Source organism: Apaloderma vittatum, unplaced genomic scaffold, assembly GCF_000703405.1.
Source record: "Apaloderma vittatum isolate BGI_N311 unplaced genomic scaffold, ASM70340v1 scaffold14961, whole genome shotgun sequence".
Lineage (NCBI taxonomy): Eukaryota > Metazoa > Chordata > Aves > Trogoniformes > Trogonidae > Apaloderma > Apaloderma vittatum.
In genome coordinates, this window is record NW_009697465.1 from 24855 (window position 1) to 38006 (window position 13152).

The 13152-nt window shown below is 40.9% G+C and overlaps 1 protein-coding gene across 1 annotated transcript in view; it reads left to right on the forward strand.

Annotated features, from left to right (window-relative positions):
* Positions 1-13152, forward strand: part of GABRA5 (gamma-aminobutyric acid (GABA) A receptor, alpha 5) — a 56125-nt gene that overhangs the window by 24328 nt on the left and 18645 nt on the right. Inside the window, exon 5 of the mRNA XM_009877651.1 lies at positions 3462-3544. Within this exon, the coding sequence (XP_009875953.1) occupies positions 3462-3544 (83 nt within the window). The remainder of the gene's footprint in view (positions 1-3461; positions 3545-13152) is intronic.

The window sequence follows — 13152 nt, forward strand, 5'->3', positions numbered from 1 at the left end:
AAGGCAAAGTGTGCAAATACCTCCTCAGGTGATGTTTGAAGGAGCAGATCCAAATACCAATTTCTTTGTGACTCCTGTAGCTATGGTATGAATATGTAGTTTGTACTCTGCACCTAGGAACAGTTCTGTATTCAACGACCCATACTTCTAGCCCCAGAGTGTAAGAGATGGCTGCTGTGCTGGTTTTTTTTTCTTTTGCTTTTTTTGTTTTGTTTTTCTGTATGCACTAGAAAATACAGTCTCTTTGAACCAGGAGTCAGTTTAGTGACTCTGTTTTTCAGGTCCTCAGACAGTAGTAAAAAAGAGCTCCTATTAGGCACAGAGCAGAAATTCAGAGTGGTGACATTTATGGGGTGTATCAGAACCCATAGTCAAGTTTACTCTTGCATTGCCTATTACAAGACGCTTCACAAGCCTCAGATAGCACACTCTTTGTAAGAGGTAGCTAGGAGAGTCTTCAATGAGTGTTTTAAAATTGCATAAGAGGCTCGACTACACACTTTTTAAGAATAGCATGTAACAAATAGGTATAGCTAGTTCATTTCTTCAGGATGGATGGACTAGAAGTGGCCCTAGGATGAGAGGGAAAGAAGCGTGCAGGTATCATTGAAAGGGAGCAAAAGGAACTTATTCACCCAAAGAATTCATGTTAATTAAAGGAAAGGCTGTACCCAAGCACATTTGCAGCTGCTGTACTTGATTCTCCCTACCCCTGGGCTAGACCTGGAAGAGCTCACCAGGCACCAGCCTGTGAAGGAATATGTCACCTTTTGCTGGATTAGGAAGTCTGAGGGGTCACAGGAGTAGCCCTGGTACAACCAGGGGCTTTGCAGCTTCTGAGACAGGTAGTGACAGCCCTGTGCCCTACAGACTTATGTGCTACTCTTTCATTTAAGACAGGCAAAAGTAATTTCTGGAGGGACTTAATTAAATTCTGCTAGGTCACATTCTCTGTGCACCTCATCTTCACTTCTTTTCTATGTTTACAGTTGAGGAATGTTTACAGTCTTCCTCATTCCACACAAGAGTTATTTCTAGAGATGCAGGCAGCAGGATACAATTCATAGAACAATCAGATGAAACAGAAAGTCTTATTCATAATTTTGCATTGAATCGTCCTTCACTCCCTGATTCCACAGCTGCTGTCTTGGTAGGATGCATAGAGGGATTCCCTCCTTTGATGTTTGCAGATGACAAGCATGTGTATTAAAATGTTGTCAAGCTTCAGCCTTTGAAACAACATGCTTGAACTTTTGGTAGACAAAGAGACAGGAGATGGACAGCAGCTAAAACATGCCAGCTTTCTTATGGCACTTGGACCAAGGTTTCTGAATTTATTAAGAGAATTAAATTTGTAATACTTAGTACAGAAAATATAATGATGCATTGGAGGGATGGCAGCCTTGTTTTCAAGTGTCCATTAGAGTGATTTTTATAAAAAGGCTGCAAATTCTGGGCAGGATGCCTCTGGAACCAATTGTTAAATTCATCCATGTAGCACTCTCAGTGACTGTAACTTCGCTGGCTTTGGTGCCCAAGGGTAGTCTCCACTGCAGACAACTTTGTATTTTAGTGATTTTAAAGTTCCTTTCACAAGAATAAAGTCTAAGAGTAGTTTAGCCTAAGAGCAGTTATTTCAGGCATCAGAAATTTCTTTGCTGTATTGTAGATTTCCTGTCTGTTCTTACCAAATGTTATATTATTGCTGTTCTAAACTGGATTTTTTTTTCTTTTGCTTTATATGGTGTATTATCTTTACATTTTCTATTCACTGTTTGCAGTCCACCTTTTTCCTTCCTGGTTTCCCAGCTCATCCTCATGATACGATCTCTAGCCAATGACACTATTGCACTTCTCTGTGCTTATTTTGCCATTTCCAGCTATTAGTAAAGCGCCAGAATTTCTGTGCCTTGGCAGAGAGTGGAGCCATTTCCCCTAATTTATTATCCGTGTAGCTGGAGTGCCCCAGCAAGGCATTATTGTGTTGTATTGAATTGGACTGGCTGAATGGTGTGCCATCTGTACATGGAGAGATTTTTACCCTTTACAATCCCTTTGGGCAGAAGTCCTTGTAGCGAGAATACTCGCTTTGGTGTGCTAATATGAAGCAGTGAGTATATGTAGCTGGGGACCATGGCTACATGTAGCTGTTTTGATAGGAAGAGCTACTTTTGCACTCTGCAAGTAGGCTGCTGTGGATTTCTTTGCAGATTTTTGGCCCCCAGGCTGCTGTTTGGTAAGGAACCAGGCTGCCCTCCAGCAGAGCCCTGCATCACCCCAGCACCCGGCAGTCTGCAAGGCTTTAGGTGTCTCTGGTCTGCAGCCTCTGAGGCCGAATAGCAGCATAAACCAAGAAAACCATAAGAGTGATCATAACATAAAATGAGATTTGCATGCTCACTATCCTGAGCAAACCATCTGTATTATGCAAATAGCAAAATGGCATAATAAAAACTGATTCTCATTGTGCTATGTGCTGCATGCACATACCTAGAAAAATAAGCTTTGTCTCTCTTCATATATTTGATATATTTGATATATTTGATATATTTGATATATTTGATATATTTGATGTATTTGATGTATTTGATATATTTGAGATAATTGATATATCTTAAATATTTGAGATATTTGAGATATTTATTTGATATCAGTGTAACTGATATTGCACTGCTCAGAAATTTGCTTCAGACTTTTTGTGTTCAACTTGATCTGTCACAGAACATCCACAGGATATGTCTATTTTTCCCTAAGAGTTTTTCCTTGCCTTATGTTCACTCTAGCTCAATGATTTCCCAACAGTGGCAGGACAGTCCAAGATAGGATTGCTTCCCTAGGCAATACACTAGAGAAAATGACCCTGTTGATTTTTCCTAACAAGGTGCCCAGGTAGTTCACAGTATGTTGAACTGAAATGAACTGACCTGATACCATGTGATTTCCAGAGGAACTAAGCATATTGCTATATAAAGTAGTGTATATATGTAATTGGCTTTATACAGAAATTTAAATATAGCTTAAAATATTCATACTATATACTAATTATAAATATTTATTTTATGTATTTAAATAGTTACATCTATATATAAAGTCAATGCTTTTTTATCTCTGTAACGGTGCTATATTCAGGAGTCAAATTCCAAGTTCAGCTGCAGTATCTACAGAAAGCAGAGAAGTATAAGGTGCATGGCAGAAGCTTTAGCATAGGAGTTCCTTCATATACTAATAAGAAAGAATAATCTTGTTGGAACTCCATGCGTCAGTGTTACTAGATAAGGCCTGTGGCATGCACACCCAGTGCTTATCTCACACTGAATTTAACAGAGGTTGCTGTGATTTCAGCAGGTAAGGATGTATCTTCAGGAAAAGCTTGTTTGTGGCAGCACTCATGTATTTTGGTGAGAGCCCAAAAAGGAAAGTGCTGAAAAAAAATTATGTGTTTTCTTTTTATTGCCCCACAGATTGACCATCTCTGCTGAATGTCCCATGCAGCTTGAAGATTTCCCCATGGATGCACATGCTTGCCCATTAAAATTTGGAAGCTGTAAGTTATCTTCTCAAATAAGAACCAGAAAAATCCATTGTTATCTGGCTTTTCATATTCAGCCACATCTTGTATGAACCGTTCACCCTTCCCTCCACTCCTCACTTTTTAATGTTACTCATTAGCACCCCCAGTCTGCCACGTCTGCTGCTACCCCGCTGCTCATTTTCCATGTGTGTCCTTTATCTGGCACTGCTGCTTTTCAGCTCATGCGTGCATACTCCATGATAAACGATGAGCTGATGGGTGATATGTCTTAGATATCCGCATCAAGTGTAGCAGCTGCTGTTAGATGGAGTTGTAGATGCAGACAGCACTTGGTTTTACGTTTCTAGAAAAATTGAGCTTTCATTGCACAGATCAGACTGATGTGCTATTGTGGTATTTACGTGAATCAGACTGCAGTGCAATATCTGCATCACATATATTAAAAGAGATCTAGAATATTAGAACAGGAAATATCTTTCCATTTGGCTTTAATAAATCCAGCCCTGTATCTCATTACATGATGTTGTATACACATGCATCTGTATATATGCACACATTATTCTAAACTGCATGCTGAATGATGATTTTTCCTCAATTCCAAGCCTCTAATCCACCACACTGCTGTCTTGCTAGAAGCTTACTTTAAAAATAACCTCAGGGGATCAGATGGTTATATTTAAACACAAAGCTCTTAATTAAAGTACAGATGAGGCTACTACAGTAGACATTTTTTATTTTGGTAATCAAATCAGATGTTCCAGGTACAATCAGTGTCTCTAAAGAGTTTTGAAAATTACCAGGTGAGACATTTTGCTAGTCCCTGAAGCTGCCCAGCTTCAGCATTTTTCAGTGTTTTTTCAGTCATATCAATTTAGAGTCACTAATCCTAGCAAGATTAAGCTTTGCCTTTATCATCTGTACCTACTCTGGTTTAATACTGGCTATGCATTGTCTTCTAGTGATCATACCAAGAAGTAAAAACACTCTTTACGGTAACAATTACCAAATTAACAAACTTAAGATGAACCAATTTCACTTCCCTATTCCAATCCAGATAGACTCAGTTTTATTTGAATAGCCGCTAGTATTTTACAAGGTCACTGTAGGTTCAAGTATATCCATTTGCTTCAGCAACATTAATTTACAGCAAAGGCAATTTAAATCTGAAGGTCCATACCCCTTTACACTCACCGTAAAAAATTATATGCAAACCATTTCATTCCAAAAATAGGAAAACATTTCACAGGAAGCTGTCATTATTTGTATATATAGTTAAAGCTACTGGAAAGAATTAAGATGAAAACCAAGTTGTCCTCCCTCATATTACACATTATTTACTGTATTGGTAGATGAACTCACACCTGTTGGTCTCTAGTGCAGACTATAGAACTGGGATGTTGAATAGTTCATGAAATCTTGCAAAACATGCAATATAAAACTAAACGATACATACATGAAGAAAGAGATGGATGCAGCAGAGATCTGGAGCTCAACTTGAAGTTAAATGGATGCTTCAATGCGTTAGTAGGTTAGGTGCAGTAAGGTATAGGTTCTAACTCTCCATATAGTAAGACAAAAAAAACCCCCACCAAACATGCTAGTGCAGGAGATAATATTACTAGATAAGCTATAAATGCTTAGAAGGAGTACAGTCTTCAAGAGCACTGAAAAACCCTACACAATCTGTCTGAATGCAATTCTATGTTCTGATTGTGCCAAGGCATTACATATTAATTACCTATTGGCACATGGATAATTTTAACTGAGGGAAAAAATAGCACTGAAAAGTCATAATTCAGGCACGTGAGGGCTGAACATGATTTTAGTCCAAGCTCCTTGCCATACTTAATAAACAATCCTAGAGTGTGTTTCATAAGCTACTTTAAGTTCTTCCACAGTGTACAGATATGGAGCAATTTGGCTTGTGCTAGTCCATGCTGGTAGCCTCTGCAGTAAGTAAATATGTAGAGAAAAAAACTATAGACAATCTTTCAGCCTTAGGAATATCTGTATTACTGATCTGACAGCTCAATAGTAATTTATTGGGTTTTAATATGAAGATATTTGCACAAGTAGCAACCAGTAAGTCAGGATTTATTGAATTAGCTCAGATGTGTTTTAGAAAAACACAGTATTTATTCCCTATTTACAGAAGTACAGGTTTGCATTAAGTCATCTTCAGGCTTGCAGCAAGCCAAAGCCCAACAGAGTATATTGTACACAAGTATGTGCCCTTTCTGCTTTAGCTTTCTTCCCTGTCTTTCCCCGAATGGTTTGTTTTTAATGGTCTTCTTTCCAGGAAGGATTTTGAAAAGCCTCAAGGAGCAGCATCAAAGTAAATGTTAAACACATTATCAATAGAGCTGGGAGGGTACAGGAGAGATGAGTGCTAACTGGTCAGAGGGTGGAAAGAGCAGGGCAGTGAAACAAAGCAGCCAGCACATGGGTGGATTGGCACCAGAGAAGGTGCCAAGAAGGGAGTGGTGCCACATCAGAGGCAGGAGCAGGTTATTATTTTTCTGGCTACATGAGCATTCACCACACCTGCTATAACTCATCAAGCAAAAGGGAAAAAGCTCTGACGTTTCCTTCAATATTAAAGAGAAGGAATGTTAATGTAGCTCATGGTGATAAAGGTAAATGTTGAATTCTTATGTCTCATTTGACTGGTTTCTTGCTATATTAGAATTGTGGGAGATTGTATGCGCCTAGGCAGCATTATATGTAGCAACAGAAGAATATTCTATAGAAATAATTAAAAGTAAAGTCAAATACGGGAAAAGGGAGTTACATGAGCACACCTTCAGCCTCGATACCTGCCCGGCAGTTCAAGTGCCAACTACACAAGTAATACTTCTTAATGCCCTATGGCACATCATGAAAAGCTATGCTGGCAAGAGGAGAGAAGTTCAAGGATGACTTCTAATGAACTGAACAGAGCAGGTTTTAGTTGTTCTCCTCCTTAAGTATGATGCCCCAGTGCTCAGAGATGGCAAGATCGGGTAAGTCTGCTCCAGGAGGTGCATGCCTGCAGGTACTTCCCACTCTAGCTTGCATCCCTGCTAGCAGTAAAGCCACCTGTAGAAATTATCTGGCAGAAATCTCTTTTAGAGGTGCAGGGCAATTAGGGATGGTGCATGAGCACAAGTTCTCGGGTCTCTGCAAACAGGCTCCTCTCCCTTTGGATAAGGAGTGCTTGGTGGGAATGGCCGTGATAGTCTGTTCATTACCTTATGGTAGCATGGGAAGGATGCTGGCTTATTCCATGACTAAGTTTAAAATAAACTTTCTGTTGCAATTATAGTGCTGACCTGTACTATAAATAAATTTACTGGTCAAACATGATCTGATGAAAATTCCTGATGCCAGCCACAGTTTCGCTAGCAGCATCTTAGCCTAAGAAATTCCTCCTTACCCCCAAGCTCTTTCTGATGTGGGGAGAAGGAATTAGATAAGACAACAAGGGCATTAAAGTTAGGAAGCTTTAATATTTCACCTTGTCCACTGATAGGCCTTAAGAGTTCATTAAAAGTATCATTTAGTACAGTTTCCAAACACCCATGTGTCCCCAGGTAGGTACACATCATTATCTCTAGGGCAGCTGAGGCAGAGAAGTTAATTGACTTTCTGTAAGGTCACATAGCAAATCAATGTCAGAAAAAGGATTAGATTCAACTTCTTTGGTTGGAGAGACAGATGTCTAATCCACTAGACCATGAAGGCCTCTGCCCAGGCAACTGACTTAACTCCTAAATCTCATTTTACTCATGTGTTAATTATATCAGTTTTACCTAGCTCACAGGATTTGCCCTGAAGATGAATTAGTTGATTGCTATTAGTGAACGTTAACCAGTGCTTGGACAATGTCAAATACTGTAAGGTGGAATCTATTTGTGGCAACTGTCTTCTGACATGTAGTTATCAAATCTTGTATTGTGGAATGGATAAATGTATGAAACTGCTTCCCACTAGTCACTCAGTGGCAAAAAAAAACCCCAAGCTACAATTTTTAGATCAAGTAGAGAGTCTAATGAATATTCCTCATGAGCAGAGGTAAAACAGGCCTGGCATTTATTTCTGATGAATTTAAGTTGGCCAAGAAGATGGAGAAGGCTGATCAAAAAGGGAGCTTGCTAACTGTGAGGAAATAGCACTAGTTAAAATTTGTGGTGTCTGAAGAAAGTAGTTAACATGGTTTATGTACGTAAAGGTTGTGACAGTTCAAACTGAGTCATGGTGGCTACTGTGATCTTTTATAAAGTGCAGAGGCTACTTCTGTAGCAGGAGACATGCTCAAATTACTTTCCTCTAAGGCAAAGTCATGAGGAGACAGTAACTTCACCAGTATCCCAGGATTTTATTGTGACACTTAAATGTTAAGACACTCACTGTTCACAAACTATCCATGCACCTGCAGCCACTGTGAAATTTATCCAAAGAAAGTACTTTAAGACAATTCCCCTGATGGTGATACTTCCCTATAATTCTAAGAAGACACTGAGGTGAAGGCATCTACAGGGAGTGTCTTGATTTTGTGTTTCCACCCCATTAGCACCTGTGAAGCTCCAGGAGGACTGCATGTGTGAAGGGAGAACTTCAAAACAGAGTCTTTTTAAACTGAGTCTAATTCTGATTTAATAAAGTGTGATAAAGAATTTATTTAACCTCTCAAAACCCGTGGGTAAACATCTTGTATAAGAATACAATTAAATTAATAATAAATAAATGTTAATTTTAGGAGACTTTGAACGAGAGAATTGGCTCTTTGGTAGATTTTCTTGGGTTGCTCGCAGGGAGAGCTAGAACTGCAGTCTCACAGGTAGAGGCAGAGCTTTTGTGTTACTCATCTCCATCAACTGGCCAGAAAAAGCTTCTGAGTCCATTCCTGAGAGCAGAGACAAGCAGCACAGCTTGTTGACTCTTCTGAGAAGTGTTAGTGCCTTCCTTATGAAAGGGTGTATGGAGAGAGCCAGGGAGGTCCTCTGTGAAATGTTGAGCGTCCAAATTCAAGAATGAGTTGTGATTTTGCAATTCAAAGCAAAAGCCAGCTAATACAGAAATTATAGGTTTGGCATTTATGCAGTCTGTGAAAGCTTTGCATAAAGTCAAGGGAGGCATGCTCCTCACTCATGTAATATCTTGTCTTGCATTTTCCTAAGGTTTGTTACTGCTTCCTTAGACACTTCCGTTGCAATGGGCATTGAATGACTATAATAAGGTGAAGCTAGGTGCATACTCAAGTATTTCTACCCAATATATTTTTCTGCTTCCTCCTTCTGTCCCATGTTACCTCCAGTTACCAGCCACCACTTTCGTTGGAATTCCTCTCCTCTCATTTTCAGCTGTTTAGAAGCTAGGTCTCCAGACACATTGAAGGATATACTTGTAGCAGCATCAGACGGGCAATCTACACAGCTAGCTTGAACCGGGGGTGTAATTTTGCTTAAGTTTAGCTGCTGAAGTATAGGCATGTAGCTTGAACTAATTTTCTGTACAACCGTTAGAATGAGTGGAGACCACCAGATGGTATTGCTGTTACTTGTTTTTGGTTTCCTTGAAATTGTGGGCACACAACTAGTTGTGGGGCTGCGTTGTTTGAAAAATTAAATCTTTTAGTTTAGAAGTCCTTAATACACAGAAGTATTTAGTATTTAGTTTAGAAGTCCTTAATACACAGACTCCTGACTGAAAGACTCACAAAATCAGGGATTCGCTAGTGCCATGGGCCTCCGCTAGACTCCCCCAAATCTGCTGTGGCTCTTACCTGTTCTGAGACATGGAAATGCTCTGTTGCAGAGTGAGTGCAGTGGTTTGGCCCATATCAAAAAAACTTGCATTGACAGCAAAGCCTCAGAAAGTGGACAGGATGGACAGGTGACAATTTTAGATAGACAAATATGCCTCTGATAGTTGTCTAGACACACTTTATGGCCACTGAAAGGAAATAAGTCTTCTGTAGTGAGGTTCATTGGGACAATTTTTGATACCTGCCTAAGGATGAGAAGAATCATATTTTAGAAGTTCCTATTTTTCTGCAGTACTAGCTCAGGTGCAGATAAGAGTATTGTATGCTAGACATCGTAACTTAGCAGCCTATTTTTCTCTGTATCAGAAATACATACTTCTGTTGTACTTTGTTCAGAAGAAGCAGACACTGCTGTAGATTAGTTAGGTGTTATGTATGTTGGTGGTGAGCTTTTGTATCTCTTCTAGGTACTATTTTGCCTATTTCTACTGGGAGGCCCATTTTTCAAAGGATCTTAGTAAAATAGTAGGGTGCTTCAGTATTGAGTCTTCACCATTTCTGCGAGCATCTTGTATGAGCTGTGCTGTTCCTCCTGTGTTGAGTGGGTTATACCAATAGATACTTAAGCCTTCTCACAGGTGATGCAGCATAGCCTATACTCATTTCAGATATGTATGTATAGCAATATAGACACCTCTTTTGTCCAGCATCTTGGGCAGTCAGTGCTGCCAACAGCTTCAGCCTTGCAGTGAGTCCCACAGTCAGGGTGGAGCAATGAAGTCTGGAGATCCCAAAGGGCAGGAGATTCAGCAAGCATGATGTTTAGAAGAAAATACTGTAATATTCAAACATTTCAGAGATCTGAGAAGCTTCCTTAACAGGAATCTACTTAGAAATTAAAATGTATGGTTCTGGGACTGGACTATTTGATGTGGGTTAATGCAGCAGCTATTGTTACGGGACCACTGTCTGCATCAGAACTTGCAAATGCGTATGACTAACTTCTCACTCATCTGGTAGATTTCCCATAGAAGTGATAGGTTTTAATGTGACAGAAGGAGAAAGGGCCCTTTTTAAAAGCTCCCTAAAATTATCAGATCAGTCAGGGGTTTTTTCACCCATTACAATGATACATGTTCAGGTCTTTGTCCATACCCATGGCCAGGGGAGTTGTAACAAGATGATCTTTAAGGTTCCTTTCTACCCTGTTCTATGACTCTATGACTTTCAAGAAAAGGCTGGAGAAACTGTGCTACTACCCTCTTAAAGCATTTGCAGTCATGGTCATTAATTAACTTTTCAAAGATTTCATCACATATATGTGGTTACTCTTTGCATTGGGATCGCTTTAAAATGCATTAAAAATGGGGCGTTTGCTAACATCGACTCCTCTGGGTGTGTGATTGCTTTCCTGTGAAACAGCATCCAGCTCTGGGTTGGTCATTTCCCACTTCTGGATACCCCCTGAGTTTTTCTCCTCTGGGTTCATAACAGAGCAAAAAAAGCGAGGTCAGAAAGAGCAATTGATCACACAGGGCATTTACCATGTGTTCCAAAAAAGCTGTTGTCTCCCTCATCCCATCTCTCAGCTCTTGCTAACCCTGGGCTGCAAACAAGCCGTGGCCAAGGGCCAGCCCAGAGTAGCTGCCAAACAGGCAGGGTCCCCCTCAATTAAACCCTTTTTTGTATCAGCAAGTAGTCCTTCCCAGGGGTGCTGGAGGCAGCTTTTGTAGGAGCTGCAGAGAGCCGTGTGAGTGGCTACTGCTGAAAGCCTGCCTGCTTGCCTGGGGAGCAGCCTTCTCATCAGGAGGTTGACCACCTACATCAGGCTTTTCAGTCAGGGAACTGGTGGTGTTTTCAAGCTAAAAGAAACAAAAATTCAGGCAGGGGAAGGAGTTAGTGTGGAGATAATCAGTGGTGGGGTTTTTTTTACCTCTCCTGAAAGAGGTCTAGGCACAGTTGTGGTAGAGCGGGATGGAGATCCAGGTGCTGATGGTACAAACACCATTACTTGTTTCCCACTCTGGAGAGTTCAGCCTACATTTGAAAGCTGCACAATTGCTTCATTACAGGACAACACTGATTTTGCCTTGGATTGTCAGCAGTAGAAAACAGCATACTCTCTGCCTCATGTGCTAAAGCTTTCAAGTAACCCCTGGGTGCAAACCTGCAAAGACATTGCTGGGCCTGTTTGTCCCAGAAGGCACAACGAGAGTTTATGGTTGCCAGCCATGGGTCATGGGTTTATGCCACTGGTAAATAGGATATTATTTTTAAATGGGACAAGTAGGTAAATACTGCTCCACTACTTTACAAGCCGAGTTTTTAATGGTTGTTGTTTTCTAAGGTGGCTGTTTCCATGGCTTGTAAGCATTTCATAAATGTTTCTGAAATCATTCTCATGATGCTGGTGTGAGGTTGGTAGGTCCTTGCTGCCTGCATTTTGCAGCTGGTGCTAAAGGAGGCAAGGAGCAATTACAGTCTCTTCTGAGCAAAGATAGAGTGGTTCATTACTTGCTTTTATTGCCTCTGTCGTTATGGGTCCCAAGGTTCAATTAGAGCCTCCCAGTGCTACTGCAGTACGTTAATGACAAAATGACTTGCCTAGAGGTCTTTTTCTTTTTTTTGGGGGGGGAGGGGCAAGGGAGGTAATGCTGCAAGACATTGCTGAAACTTGGATTTCAGTTTCCAGTCTGGCAGCTCCTTTGTGACACCTCAGTGTCACAGTGGGCCAGGGAGTCCACCTTCTAAATTGCTGGACACTGTGTTAGCCTCCTCCCCTACATAGAAAGACAAGTTAGCCTGAGCTGTGATCTAACACGGCTGCAGTCCCAGCTCAGCAAGCTTCTTCAAGGGAAGCAGTTGTTTTGTGTTGTTCACCATGAAGAAATCAGAGAGAAGGAGGTGGGGAAAGAAGGAAAGCCTGGAAGGAGTTCCATTTTTCCCCATTCCCGATCATAGCTGCTGAAAGTTTCCTTGTTGCCACCCTGTGCTAGCAGCTAGCTGTCTTGCTGAAAGCATCCCAGTGGTAAATCTGTCAGCAAAGCTGGGATTCCTCCCTCCTAACTTTATATTTCTGCAGAGTAAATATATACAGATGAGCTGATCGTTCTCACCCTCTTATAGTCAGGAGAGAGAAGTAGATATTTTTAGGCTCAGGTTAATCTCTTCCTAAAGCAGATGACTAAAATAGGTCAGCTGATAGCTGTAGATAAGGAGATGTTTTGCTTGTGCACTGGCTAGATGAGACTGTGAGTACCTTTGGGCTTGGGTCTCTGTGCTGGAGACCCGGTTGGGACCGGTTGGGGCCCATTCCCAAAGAGCGGTACGTACCAGAGTGCTGTGATGGACAGCGGGCAGTGCCTCTAGTAAGCAAGAGCTCACCTCAGAGAGGCTGCTTCTATACATCACTGAGACTGGGCAGTTTGAACTAACATCCTCTGGAGGTTTTGTCCCCTTCTCTTAAATATGGGGCTGCGCTAAGTCCCACAGCAGTAGTCTGTAGTCCCACTTTTGAATTTTAATGACTGCACCTCTGGCGTAGGGAATGAGTCCTAGTGATTGCAATCTCAGAGCAGTATTAAAGAGTTTGAATAATAATATTTCAGCCTGCTCTCTCTACATACATATTGATTACACGTTCGCACAGCATTATTAATGCAGCAGTACTTTTGAGATTTGTAGATGTCTTCATTAAGGGGCTGGTTTCAGGAACAAAGGTATATATTTAGTTCTGCAAGTAATCCCAATTACTCTTAGCTGGTTCGAGGTCATACTGATTTGTGAGGGCTCAGCAAATAAACTCACTATGATGAGTGAGTTCTGGTGCCACTCAAACGGGTGAGAAAAATGCCTGTTGATTACAATGAGTCCA